Here is a 13,853-nt window from a genome sequence, read left to right as displayed (position 1 = left end):
TAATCCCCATTTTACAGATGAGGGAACTGAGGCACAGAGAAGTGAAGTGTCTTGCATTCAGCAATCAGCAGACAAGTGGTGAGCTAGGATTAGAATCCAGATCCTTCTGATTTTCAGGCCCATACTCTATTCACTAGGCCATGCTGCTTAAATGCTAGTAATTTAATATATTATTTGTAGGCACCATTTCTCTATAAAGATTATTCACTTGATATAATTGCATTTAAGTCCTGCAATTTAGTTTTGCTTTGTGCTGCAGGCATTTTAGAGATTCCTACCATTTTCACCCACCATATGGCTCAGGTTTTTAAGTTCTCTCTTGCTTTTAGACGAAGCAGCATGGTGTAGTATATAGAACCACAGGCCTGGGAGACAGAAGGTCATGGGTTCTAATTCATGCTCCACCACTTGTCTGCTGTCTGACCTTGGGCAAGTCACTTCACTTCTCTGAGCCTCAGTGACCTCGTCTGTAAAATGGGGATGGAGACTGTGAGCTCCACATGGGACAGGGACAGCAACCCAATTTGCTTGTAATAATAATAATAATAATTATGGTATTTAAGCGCTTGCTGTGTGCCGAGCACTGTTCTAAGCACCGGGGTAGATACAGGGTAATCAGGTTGTCCCATGTGGGGCTCACAGTTTTAATCCCCATTTTACAGATGTGGTAACTGAGGCACAGAGAAGTTAAGTGGCTTGCCCAAGGTCACACAGCAGACAAGTAGCAGTGCTGGGATTAGAACCCACGTCCTCTGACTCCCAAGCCCATGCTCTTTCCACCAAGCCATGCTACTTCTCTAGTGCTTTGCACATAGTAAGCGCTTAACAAATACCATCATTATTATTATTATTATTGTATTTACCCCATCACTTAGTACAGTGCTTAACAGATACCACCGTTATTATTATTGTTAGAAGTGCTTCATCTACTTGGCGATCCCCCATTTAGTATTTAGTCCCTCATGCCTCAAAAACATCTGTAGTTAGAGGTTCGGGTTCTTCAGTTACCCTGGCATAATTTTATGGATACCAATTTTGCCTTAAGTTGCTATAATTTGGGAGCCAGGGCTTTTTTCAGATATCCAAATTGGAGCCAAAAATCATTCTTCAGGATTTCAGAATTTGATTTAACTGGAAATGAGCAAAGCAAGGGGGAAGGAACTATGAGAGCTTACAGCATTTTCTATATGTCTCTGGAATGGTGACTCACCTCTGTCTCCTCACTCTTCTCCTTTTCTGTCTCTTGTCTTGTTCTGTCTTCATCTCTCTCTCTCTCTCTTTCTATCCTACCCGCAGATACTAAAGTGAGAGCACTTGGGAGGAACTGAAGTCAAAATCTGAGCAGTGGAAGCCACACAAGCTAGATGTTACTGTCATTTTCCCCTGGCGAAACGTGGGCGTGATAAATGGACAGTTCAGTCTGAGTTGCCAGTGTGCGTTGCCAAGAGATACCCCAATAGCCAGGCCTTGCTAATAATTCCTCACCACCGTTTTACTTCTTTCCCCCCCCACCCCTCCAACTCCCTTTAAATATGAGGGTAAAGGAATGCCTGCCCCAGTTTGAGGAGGGCTTAGGTTTATGAAGCCTTCCTTACCCACAACTTTGGCAGCAGAGATCCTTTCTTCAAAGTTTTTTAATGTTTAGGGGTACGATATTTGGAAACAAATCAAGTTCTTTTCAACTACAACCCATTGCCCCCGTGCTGCTTTTAGTCTTCCTCGAATCTCTGTAAATGGAAGCAAATTGATTCGCCTCATATTGGATCAGTAGGGCTCTAGCCCTACTAAGGAAAGAGCTGTCGCTCTTAACGGGAGGTATATTAAAGGGAGCAGCTGTGGCTTCAGAGCTGAGAGTACCAGCGATCAGGTTGGTGAAATGTGCAGAGTTGGCTCATTCTTTTCTCCATCGTATCCGGTCTTCACTATGATTTTTTTTTTTCTACGTTTCACGAAATTTTGGGATCCAACCCACTGGCTCCGGATCATCATTTAGGAATGTTTTTGCCAGTCGGAATTCCTCCTTATTTGTGAGGTGACTCTCTGGCCAGAGATGCAGTCTGTTCCGACAGCGCCTTTAGCTTCTGGTCCTCCCGCCTGGGCTTAAACCTCTCAGAGACCCTCCCCCTACCCCCTTTTCTATTCCTGTTCTCCTGCCAAATATTTGTAGGCGATTGATGTCAAGTCTCCGTGGCTCCGGTAGCAGAAAATTTGCTTTATAAATAACCGTGCGTTAGGAACCAAGCAAATGTCACGTTGTCCTTTTCGTATGGTCATACATGTGGGTTGACAGCAGATGAACCAGGGAAATGGGATGTTCCAAACTTTTATAGCTAAAGAAATCTAGTTTGGCTGGTTTGAAAACTTTTCTTTTGAGTTTTCCTCAAAGGCTTTAATTTAAGTCTAGACAGACTATTGTGTGCAGTGTTTAGTCATGGTGTTTGCGGGATGCTGAGCTAAGTACTACTTGAATCTCCTAAAATGGGTAGGCCTGTAGTTGAAGAGGCATGTTCGAAAGTTGACCCAAAGTCAAATAGTTGAAGTGAGGAATGTCCTAAATCTCAGTTTTACAGCTCGTTTAGACCTTTTCCGTAGAGGCGAGGGGCTGGTGATTTGAAAAGATAATTTTGAAGTTTCATCCGTAAGCATTTTGTGTTCTTCGTGTTCTTGATTCTAGTGTGGGAAACTAAATTTATTTTTCAAATGTTGGGAACTCATTATAAGGGAAGAGGAAAAATTTAAACTAGCCAAGAAGATTAAGCATTTGCTGTGGAAGAGGAAAGGCATAAAAACTTTTGGTAACAGGGAAAACATAAAGAGAAAGTTTATTTCCTAGCTTATAAAGAGAAATGGTTTTGATGCCTAACTGTTTGGGGGAGAGACTAGTTGATTTTAGAGAGGTTATATCCAGCCATAAGATTTTAAGAAAAGAAGACCTAACTCAGTGCCACTTAAAGGCAAATTACAGCCAAACTCTCACTGAAGGGCAACAATTCAACTATGGTAAATTCCCATCCTCCAGGTGCAGTCAAGGATAAGGACTGTGCTTGGCACATAGTAAGCGCTTAATAAATGCCATCATTATTCATTCATTCATTCAATCGTATTTATTGAGCGCTTACTGTGTGCAGAGCACTGTACTAAGTGCTTGGGAAGTACAAGTTGGCAACATATAGAGATGGTCCCTACTCAACAGCGGGCTCACAGTCTAGAAGGGGGAGACAGACAACAAAACAAAACATATTAACAAAATAAAATAAATAGAATAAATATTTAAAAATAAAAAAATTATTATTATTATTGTCGAGAAAGATGAAAAGTCCTCTAAATTGTCTAATTAAAATAGCGAGACGAGGGGCCATAACTTCTGAGAAGTATTGCACAAGTTGTTGGTTAGTAGATAAAGCAGGTATTTGGCCTAATAATAATAATATTAATTATGGTATTTGTTAAGCGCCTAATATGTTCCAAGCACTATTCTAAGCGCTGGAGAAACTAGGCCCAGATGAGGAAGAAGCAGCATGGCCTAGTGGATAGAGCACAGGCGTGGGCATCAGAAGGTCATGTGTTTTTTTTTCCCAGCTCTGCCACTTGTCTGCTGTGTGACTTTGGGCAACTTCCCCAAGCCTCAGTTTCGTCATCTGTAAAATAGAGATTACAGCTGTGAGCTCTACATGGAACAGGGATTGTGTCCAACCCAATTAATAATAATAATAATTATGGTATTTAAGCGCTTACTATATGCAAAGCACTGTTCTAAGTGCTGGGGAGGTTACAAGGTGATCAGGTTGTCCCACGGGGGACTCACAGTCTTAATCCCCATTTTACAGATGAGGTAACTGAGGCCCAGAGAAGTGAAGTTACTTGCCCAAAGTCACACAGCTGACAGATGGCGGAGCCGGGATTTGAGCCCGTGAACTCTGACTCCAAAGCCCGTGCTCTTTCCACTGAGCCACGCTGCTTCAATTATCTTCTATTTATTTTATTTTGTTAGTATGTTTGGTTTTGTTCTCTGTCTCCCCCTTTTAGACTGTGAGCCCACTGTTGGGTAGGGACTGTCTCTATATGTTGCCAATTTGTACTTCCCAAGTGCTTAGTACAGTGCTCTGCACATAGTAAGCGCTCAATAAATACGATTGATGATGATGATGATCTTGTGTATATCCCAGTGCTTAGAAGCGTGCCTGGCACATAGTAAGCGCTTAACAAATAACATTATTATTATTATTTTCTCTCATCTGTACGGAGAGTGTAAGGAATTCCTGGGCAAGGTTGATTTAAGTGTTAGTGTCTGGAGACCTACCCCAGCCTTTGACCCTGTGTGAATTTGGACAAGTCCCCTATTCTCCGGGGTTCATTTTGCCACTCGTAAAACAAGAGCGATGCTTATCTTTCAGCTACATACTGGACTCTTGTGAGCTAATCTCCATAGGCTCTTTTAGATTTTAGTGCTGAATAAATGTTAAACATCTTTGTCTCTGCCAACTACCTTGTTGAATCGCATGATTAATTGGTGCAAGATTTCCCTTCCTGAGTTCGAAAATTCAATCCTTTTGTTGTTGAATTATCTATTCTTTTTTTCCCCCGATTTTTTTTTCCTCCTTAGCTGAATTATATTTGGGTGTGACATTTAACAAAGGAAGTTCTTTCAGGCCTAATATGATCAGCAAATGCCTTGAGTGAATGAATGTCTAGTTCACAGACTTCAGTAGATTGTAAGGACTCTTATTGTATTTTTTCACCACTATTGTGTCCTGCACGCAGAAAGCACTCTTGATGGACTCTTCCAATGAAATGTTTCTTTCTTAGCGTATTTTAACATTTGGTCAGCACCCTCGATTTTACTTGACGTTAAATTCTTTAATTGTAGGTTCTTTTTTAAAAAAAATCAATAGTAAATTCCCATTTTATTGATTAAGTAACTGAGACACAGAGAAGTTAAGTAACTTCCCCAGGGTCACACAGCAGACGTGGCAGAGCTGCAGTTAGAATCCAGGTCCTTTTGTCTCCCAGACTCTTCCTCTATCCATTAGGACAGCCTGCTTCTCAATAGTAGAAGTCTAGTATAAAACTTTCCATTGGAGATTTTAAAGTGAGCACTCTAAAGTTCGGTATGAATAGTTTCTCCTTTAACTTCTTAGGAAAACTTACTATCTGTCCTGTCTGTAAGGAAAAAAAGGTGGAAAAACATTTCTCAGTGGCCCATTCAGTAAACCAAGTTGAAGCATTATTTGCACAAATGTTCCTTCCTACCGATTTCCAGTGTCTGGCTGATTACACCCAGTACCAAATAATAACATAAGATAGTAGTCATACCTTTTAGATGGCATTGCATATGGTTATGGATAGCTGCACAACAATGAATCCACAAGTGTGCATATATTAAAAATAATACCCTAGGCAAGGAGGGACTGAAAACTAGCAAAGTTATTCTCTTCAGTTACTTGTAGGGTGAGACACTGGTCACAGGGAATTTGGTTTGTGAATAATTCTGAATATGATTTCACTTTTCTCTCTCTTTTATTTTTGTCGTAAAGGGTGGCTTATTTTTAGCACCGGCCTCCTTGACTTTTTTCCGTATTTCCCATCACATTTCCAAGTATATTTGGAATTGCCTGTTTGAATCTAGAGCCTCATTTTTCCTAGGTAATTATGCCCTGACGCTTTTCCTGTCGAGAGCAGTATCGGAAATGAAGTTTCCTTTTATCTTGTTCTCATAAGTCTAGAAATGGCTTGGGTTGTTTGGGGATTGTTTCCTGCTAAAAGGAATCTCAGAAATTAATTTTTGTTTCATTGACAATTTCCACGCTTCCCCCCCTCCCCGAGCCCCACACCTATTCCGCCTGTGGGTGGAGGAAAGAGGAGTCGTGTGGAAATAGGCATTCTAATTGCCGTGTCAAACAGCGAGGCTTGCAAACTCCACCGGCTTTTATTTTTAGCGTTTTATTTTGGATTTTAAAATAACAAAATACTGAAATAAACCCGGATCTGATTGCTTTTCCGTAGCTAGCTCTTGGACTGTTTTCTTTCTCTTTTCAAAAGAGACTGATGCTTATTTTAAGTCTGTGCTTCGGAATTAAGTCACAGTCAGATGAACTGGAAACATTTTGATGCTTCGGGAGGCCGCTGCTCCGTGGCATTCTCGGGAGAGAAGGGCATGGCCTGAGGATGCCCACCCATGGCTTGCCCCTCAAGAGATTGGCCCTGTGACCTTGATCCCAAGTCTCTCAAGGGAGAAACCCAAACATCTAACAGAGGACAAATTCCCCCAGCTGCGACTGAAAGTGGGAAACTTTTCAGTAACAGGAGGGATGGGGGGGCATTCTAACGTGTAAGGAGGGGATATAACGAGGTGCCCACCAGTCAGTCATATTTATTGAGCACTTATTCATTCATTCAATCCTATTTATTGAGCACTTACTGTGTGCAGAGCGCTTGGGAAGCACAAATCGACAACATATAGAGACAGTCCCTACCCAACAATGGGCTCACAGTCTAGAAGGGAGAGACAGACAACCAAACAAGTAGACAGGTGTCAATACAGTGTGCAGAGTACTGTACTAAGCGCTTGGGAATGTACAGTATAACAACAGAACAGACACATTCCCTTCCCACAACGAGCTTACAGACTAGACTGTACCAGGTGCTTGGGTTCGCAGTCTAATATTCCATCCTAAAGGATGGGACGCAGGTCTTATGCCTCTGCGTTGTTTAATTGCAGGAAGTACAGAGAGTTTTTGTTTTCACTTTACGTGCTCTAAAGGAAATTTGGCATTGGGTCACCTTGTAGGACTACAACGAAGTAGTTGTTCATTTAGGGGAGTAGAGAGGAGGGAAATATATTGCCTTGCTAGAAGTCACGCCATCATTTGTTGAGTGTTCGTCCATTTCGATGGCCGCGGGTCTGAGAAATGAAGGGACGTGTCCCCATATAGTGGATACCAAGCATTCGTTTCCCTTAGTATTGTTTTCTTGGGAATGTTAGAAGCCTCTGAAAGCCTGAACCTACCTCAAATTAAAATTGCACAGTCGCTATTTTGCAGAAAACCTTAGAGTGCAAAGTAAATGTTTGCTTTTCTGACACCAAGCCATTTTTAATCCAGTTTGATCATGAACATACATAAACAATGGACTATTCAGCCTGGTCTTCTACCCCCAGCAAATGGCCCATGAATCTGTTTAGAAGAGCAATGTGGAGGTTACCTTTTCTTGACATCTAATTGTACAGATAGGATTGTGTCTTGTAAAGGACCCTCCATTTTCCTGTTGATAACTTATTACAGAATCCCACCCAGTTCTGTATTGTGGGGATTACATTTTTTCAAAACTCCTCACTAAGGAAAACTCATGTGGTATCCTCACTCGTGTCGGATGAAAAAAGCGTGTGTAGGAGGAAATGTGCACAACTGTTTCTTCCAACACGGTGTCACCCTGTATCCAAAACAAACTCTTACCATCAAAAGAAGGTTCCCTAATTCCCAGACATCTAGCCAAAATGCATTAGTGAAAAAACATGTCACGGCAGAACTAAATGTTTGGCGACAAATTTATCCTACCCCTTAATGGGCGGATATTTTCAGCTCGTGCCAATGAATTCTTTATTCTTGTCACCTGGTGGGTGAAAATGTATTTTGGTTTATTTTGAGCCTCTACCTTTAAGTTGTAGCGGGTAGCCCCTAGTCCTGGTGGCATGAGATTGGGGGAACCAGGAGTCTCTGACGTGACCCTTCATAAAGGCAACCTCTGGTCACATCCCCTCCTAGCCATCATCTTTCCAGACTATATGCATACAGGAGCTGCTGTTACCTTGGTTGCCTTGATCTTTGGGCTTTTTTTTTTTAATTCCCATTTTGCAGATGAGGTAACTGAGGCACAGGAAGTTAAAAGTGATTTCCCCAACATCACACAGCAGACAAGTTGGCAGAGCCGGGATTAGAACCCAGGTCCTTTTGGCTCCCAGGCCCATGCTTTATCCACTAAGCCTTGTCAGTGGCATTTATTGAGTGCTTACTATGTGCAGAACACTAAGCTAAGTGCTTAGCAGAGTACAGTACAATAGAGTTGGTGGACATTCATTCACTCATTCAGTTGTATTTATTGAGCACTTACTGTGTGCAGAGCACTGTACTAAGCGTTTGGGAAGTATAAGTTGGCAACATATATAGAGACAGTCCCTACCTACCAACAGGCTCACAGTCTAGAACGGAATGCTTTGCACATAGTAAGCGCTTATAATAAATGCCGTTAAAATAATAATAATAATAATAATAATGATGGTATTTAGAGAAGCAGCATGGCTCAGTGGAAAGAGCCCGGGCTTTGGAATCAGAGGCCATGGGTTCAAATCCCGGCTTCGCCAATTGTCAGCTGTGTGACTTTGGGCTAGTCACTTCTCTGGGGCTCAGTTACCTCATCTGTAAAATGGGGATGAAGACTGTGAGCCCCCCGTGGGACTACCTGATCACCTTGTAACCTCCCCAGCGCTTAGAACAGTGCTTTGCACATAGTAAGCACTTAATAAACGCCATCATTATTATTTGTTAAGCGTTTACTATGTGCAAAGCACTGTTCTAAGCGCTGGGGTTGATAGAAGGTAATCAGGTTGTCCCACGTGGGGCTCACAGTTTTAATCCCCATTTTACAGATGAGGTAACAGGCCCAGAGAAGTTAAGTGACTTGTCCAAAGTCACACAGCTGATAAATGGTGGAGCTGGGATTAGAACCCATGACCCCCTGACTCCCAAGGCTGGGCTCTTTCATTCATTCATTCAATCATATTTATTGAGCGCTTACTTTGTGCAGAGCACTGTACTAAGCGCTTGGGAAGTACAAGTGGCTCTTTCCGTTAAGCCACGCTACTTCTGCCTGTAGGGAGTTTGCAGTATGGAGTATCTTCAACCAATGTATTGTGCCCTTCCTGAGATGGAAAACTGTAGGTGTGTAACATGCCGTATTCTTTTTTAAATATTGGCGTCGCTGTTTTATTTCTTTCCACACCTTTTATGACTGGCAGCTTTTGGGTTAGCAGAATATTACGGTTTACTCAATTTGTGGTTTACTCAAGAAGGAACCGTCATTTGTCTCTCTAATATTCTTATTCCGAATGTATATTATCAATGTTATTGAAGAAAGTGAACTAAAACCAGATGCGCAGTTGAGCTGTGAATTTATTTCTCTTTTTGGGGTACCTTCAGCCCTAGACATTCAGTCTCAGCAGTCCTCTGCTAAGGAGAGCCTGCATATTCCACATCAGAATTGTTTAGTCCTGAGTCTAAGTACACATGCCTGGGTTTTGTCTAGTCTTTGGTTTGGAGCGACTTGTTGATTTTTCTTTCCTACCGCTGGTTCCGTGCCGGCTTGGGAGACATGAATGTTAAATTAAATCACCTCCCCAAACCTTGAATGATTGAGGAGACGCGGCTAAAACTAAGTTGTCTAGTTTGTGCATATGGTGAAATCTCTAATGTTTCTTTGTGCTCCTCTCCAAAAGATCCAGGAAAAATCCTAGAAAAGGTTGATTTAACTGGAATTTGTCAAGGACCCTTGGCAATGGCAGCAGCAACTTCTGCCTCTCCTGTAGAAACATAGGCTCCTTTCATGCCCTTTGTCCTTTGCCTGCTTTTCGTTCTTGTAAGCAATAATCCAGACTGACCTCTGGGTTACTGCCATTACTGGCAGCTCTCTCAGCTCCTGATCATCCCAGGTAAATGTCCTCAGGGAACATTGGCATTGCAAGTTTTATTAGCAAACATAATTTGGAGAGGAAAGTAGTAATCGATATATAAATAACTTCCAAATTTTAGTTGCGTAGTTGCGTAGTTTAGTTGCAGACCCTTTGGAGAGAGTAATAGACACCACACACACACACACACACACACACACACACACACACACATATTATTATTATTTTTAGAACTACCTTTTCTCAGAAGATAGCGACAAATTACTTTTCCCTTCATCTTAAACTCTGCAAATTAATAAGATGGCTTCATGTATCAATGAATATAATAGATTATAGTGCCATTCAGGACTCTGCTCACAGAAGTCAGGGATACTTGAATGCATCTTAAATTTTCATAACCCTCAAGTTGAAGACATAAGTAATTGTGTCGTAGAGTCGCTCGGTTGTTTTTCCAGTGTGTTTTTCAGCAGCGAAACTTGAAGGACTCTAAAAGATTCCGTTGCTGTTAGGAAAGAGGATTCTCTTTGGTATGTTTTATCTGGCTGGTTAAAAGGCTAAGGCAAAATATTATATATTGAATTAAAATAATAACCCAGAAGCTAAAGTTAAGGAGGCCTTTTAATTGGTTTAGGTCAATTTCTTGGGAAATGAAAGATTCAAGAGCGGAAAAATCCCAGCTGGTCACTGGGATAACCACATTTTTGCTTACGTCAAGTGAAAGTTGGTTGTTTTTTTTTCATAATTTAGCTTGCTGGCAATAATCTCACTAACCAGTTCCCACACTCAGAATTAAATAAGCCCTTATAGCTTCAAGTTCAAGGTTATCAAGTGCTTGCTGAAAGACAGATCATGTTTTGTAATTATAGTAGAAGTAGAGCTCTAACTGCTTGTGCTAAAAGAGTAGTGAGGTGAGGTAGGAGGGGGCAAGGTGAATGAGTGTTTTAAAGCCAAGAGTGAGGAGTTTTTGTTTGATACGGAGGTCGATGGGCAACCTCTGGAGTTTTTTGAGCGGGGAAACGTGTCCTGTACGTTTTTGTCAAAAAACAATCCGGGCAGCAGAATGAAATACGACTGTTCTCCCAAGCCTTTAAAACAATGTCCTGCACACAGTAAGTGCTCAGTGAAAACCACTGATTGATTCAAATGGTTGTGTACAATGAAACTCTTTATTTTTTAATTTTAGGCATCACTTAGCAAGCTAAAAGTGACGGAACCATGGCTCAGTTTCCGGCTCCTTTTGGGGGTAAGTTGTTCAGAGTTCCCCACTTGAATTTTTTTTCTTGTTGTTTGATCTTCAAGGTTTGCCATTTTTATTTTTGAAATGCAAATAATAGTATATTAATAATAATACAATAATTTGAAATAAAAATAATAAAAATACCTAATCTAAACCATATATTCCTCTAGGCTATATGCTGGCTGTGGACAGAGAACATGCCTACCAACTCTGATTGTTCTCTCCCAAGCGCTTAGCACAGTGCTGTGCACACAGTAAGCTCTCAAGTAATGTCTGATGGCGAGAGTTTTCCTGCTGTGAATTTCTGATTGTGTTTGTTGTAGAGTGGCTCAGCAAGCAGGTGTGTTGAACACAGATTCTCTTTTTAAAGAGAATTCTGTGGTGGTGGAATTGTTAGGGCAGACCGCTGGTGGGACAGAATTGCCATTGAGAGGCTGGGAACTGTGAACATGTTGACAGTCTGTATAGCTAACTAAGTTCTGTTGCATGTCTCCCTTATTGCTGGTATTAAGTTTATGTAAATAACAGCAAATATTTTCACTGTAACAGTCCCTGGAACTTAGAAAGTGCTTGGGCGGAGAGACTTGGGTCCTCTGCAAGCAATTGAGAAATCTTGCAAAGTCTCAAGGGGTAGGAGGGGACCAATGATTCCAGAAGGACCAGCAACAGGGTGCTGAGGTGTGTGGGAACAAATAAAACATGTCCATGACCACCGACTTTCTTCCCTGGGTACGCTTTTTCTAAGGTTTGAACCCCTAATTTGGGGTTCAATAGTGAAGAGCTGAGGAGAGTTTAGAGGAGAACAGGGAACTCAGTTGAAGGATTAGAAAATAGAATGGTTGAAAGAAATAGGGTGCATTAGTATGAAAAAGAGAAAGCAGAGGGGTGACAATGTTTTTCAAGAATACAAAGGATTATTATGTGAATAGCAATAATAAACACTTGTTCATCTTCATTGTGTGTCAACGAGAAAACGGCTTTACTTCAAAAGAAATTTAGGTCATATATCATTGTCAACTAAAGGTGAAATTCCATCTGTGTAAAATGTACATTGGGCATTTAGGAATATCACAAAGTTTGACCAAGACCCAGGCCCTGCTTTTGACGAATTTGCATCCCAAAGGGAGAGGTGAGACAAATGCAGAAAGTAGGCTTACGTAGACATTAAGTAGCTGGGTTTTAAGTGAGAAACTTGTTGTGTGGCTTGCTGGAAAAACCATGGACTCTCAAGTCAGAGTACCCAACTTTGAATCCTGGTTTTTTTTTATGGTATTTGTTAAGTGCTTACTATTTGCAAAGCACTTTGGGCAAGTCATTTAACTTCTATGTATCTCAGTTCCCTCATTTGTAAACTGGGGGTTCAATACCTGTTCTCCCTCCTACTTCTAGAATGATGTTTGGTATTCAGTTAAAGTGCTTAACAAATGCCACAATTCTTTTGTTGAGTAGATAGTTTGTGGTAGAGTTTGGAAGGGAGGAAGGATGTGGTTTGGGAGCGTCAAAGGAGAAGGCATTCCAGACAGGGTTGGCATATGTGGTGACTCAGCCTTCTGCGGGGGCAGCAACTAGATTTGCAGTAAAGTAGTCGGAGATTTCAAACCTTCCCTATCTCCCAGTGAGTCAGGGGATGAACCTTGAAGTCTGAGGTCAAGAGTTTGAATTGGATGTGACGACTGGCAAAATTTCTTGTCAGAATTCTTAAAGCAGAAGCAGGGCTTCCAGAGCAGCCTGGGGTCCTTTAGAACTGCAGCTCTCTTGAATGGCTCCTTCCTGAAGGCAGGGAGATGGCACCTTTTGGTCTTGGGATTTAGAAATTCCATACTGTAGTTCAGGGACCAGGTCCATTTTCCAGTCTCTCCAGGCGGATGAAGTCTCCAGTCAGCAATCAGTCAGTCAGTTGTATTTATTGAGTGCTTATAGTGTGCAGAGCACTCTACTAAGTGCTTGTGAGCGTTCAGTATAACAGACACATTCACTTCCCATAATGAGCTTACGGCCTAGAGGAATGAGACAAGCCTTGGAATTTGGGACCAAGAATCTACAAGTTTGCAAACCCTTCCACTAGTCTTTAAACCCTTTATGGGCAGGGATCATTTCTGTCAAATTGTACTCTACCAAACGCGTAGTGCCCAGTGCTCTGCATTCAGTAAAAGGTCAATAAATATCATTGATTGATTGACAGATTGGAAGAACTTACACAGCAGAATTGAGTATAGTCCTAGATAGTTTGCCCCAAGTCACTTTGTTTCTCCCGAACCAGCAAACCCTCCAGGGGCCTGGAATGAAATGCACAAGTAGCGAAGGGGGGTTGTGGCACGTTGTGAACTGTCTTCATCATGTTAGCTGGCTACAGGAAAAATAACTGGGACAAGAATGTACTCTCCCACGCGCTTAATACAGTGTCCTCCGTGCAGTAGGCGCTCAGTAAATACCATTGATTGATTGATTGATTGATAGAATCTTCATCTCCGGGTTCCCAAAACAGTGTTCTTTCCACTGGACCAAGAGAAGCTTTTAATGATTTCATGTTTTAGAGGTGACGTAGGCTGGGGAGGTAAGGTTTTACGACCATCATCTAGACACCTGGCAAAATCGTGTTTATTTCAGGTAGCTTGTCCTCTGGAGCCAGCAGTCAAGGGTAATGTGGATCATCCTTTTGGAGGGCACCGAGGCCAGTTCTCCAAGGATGACAGGAAGGGCAGAGCTGGTGTGAAGATGCCCGAGGCCAGTTCTCTAAGGATGACAGGAAGGGCAGAGCTGGTGTGAAGATGCCCTCTTAACTTTTGGCTCAGCATTTGTCCTCAACTTGCACTTTGCGTCGGCAAAGTTAGAAAGCGGATACATTGAAATCAACATTTCTCGGCCTTATTGCATCAGCAACTAATATTTATTGGCTCCTCAATCCACGCGCAACACTGAGGTGCTGTGCACTTTGTT

The 13,853-nt window shown here is 41.8% G+C and overlaps 1 protein-coding gene across 1 annotated transcript in view; it reads left to right on the top strand.

Annotated features, from left to right (window-relative positions):
- ITSN1 (intersectin 1) overlaps positions 1–13,853 on the top strand; it is a 179,014-nt gene that overhangs the window by 44,164 nt on the left and 120,997 nt on the right. Inside the window, 1 exon segment of the mRNA XM_038766277.1 lies at positions 10,863–10,922. Coding sequence (XP_038622205.1) covers positions 10,895–10,922 — 28 coding nt within the window. The 5' untranslated portion in view covers positions 10,863–10,894.

Source organism: Tachyglossus aculeatus, chromosome 24 (assembly GCF_015852505.1).
Source record: "Tachyglossus aculeatus isolate mTacAcu1 chromosome 24, mTacAcu1.pri, whole genome shotgun sequence".
NCBI lineage: Eukaryota > Metazoa > Chordata > Mammalia > Monotremata > Tachyglossidae > Tachyglossus > Tachyglossus aculeatus.
This window is presented reverse-complemented; position numbering and strand designations above follow the sequence as displayed.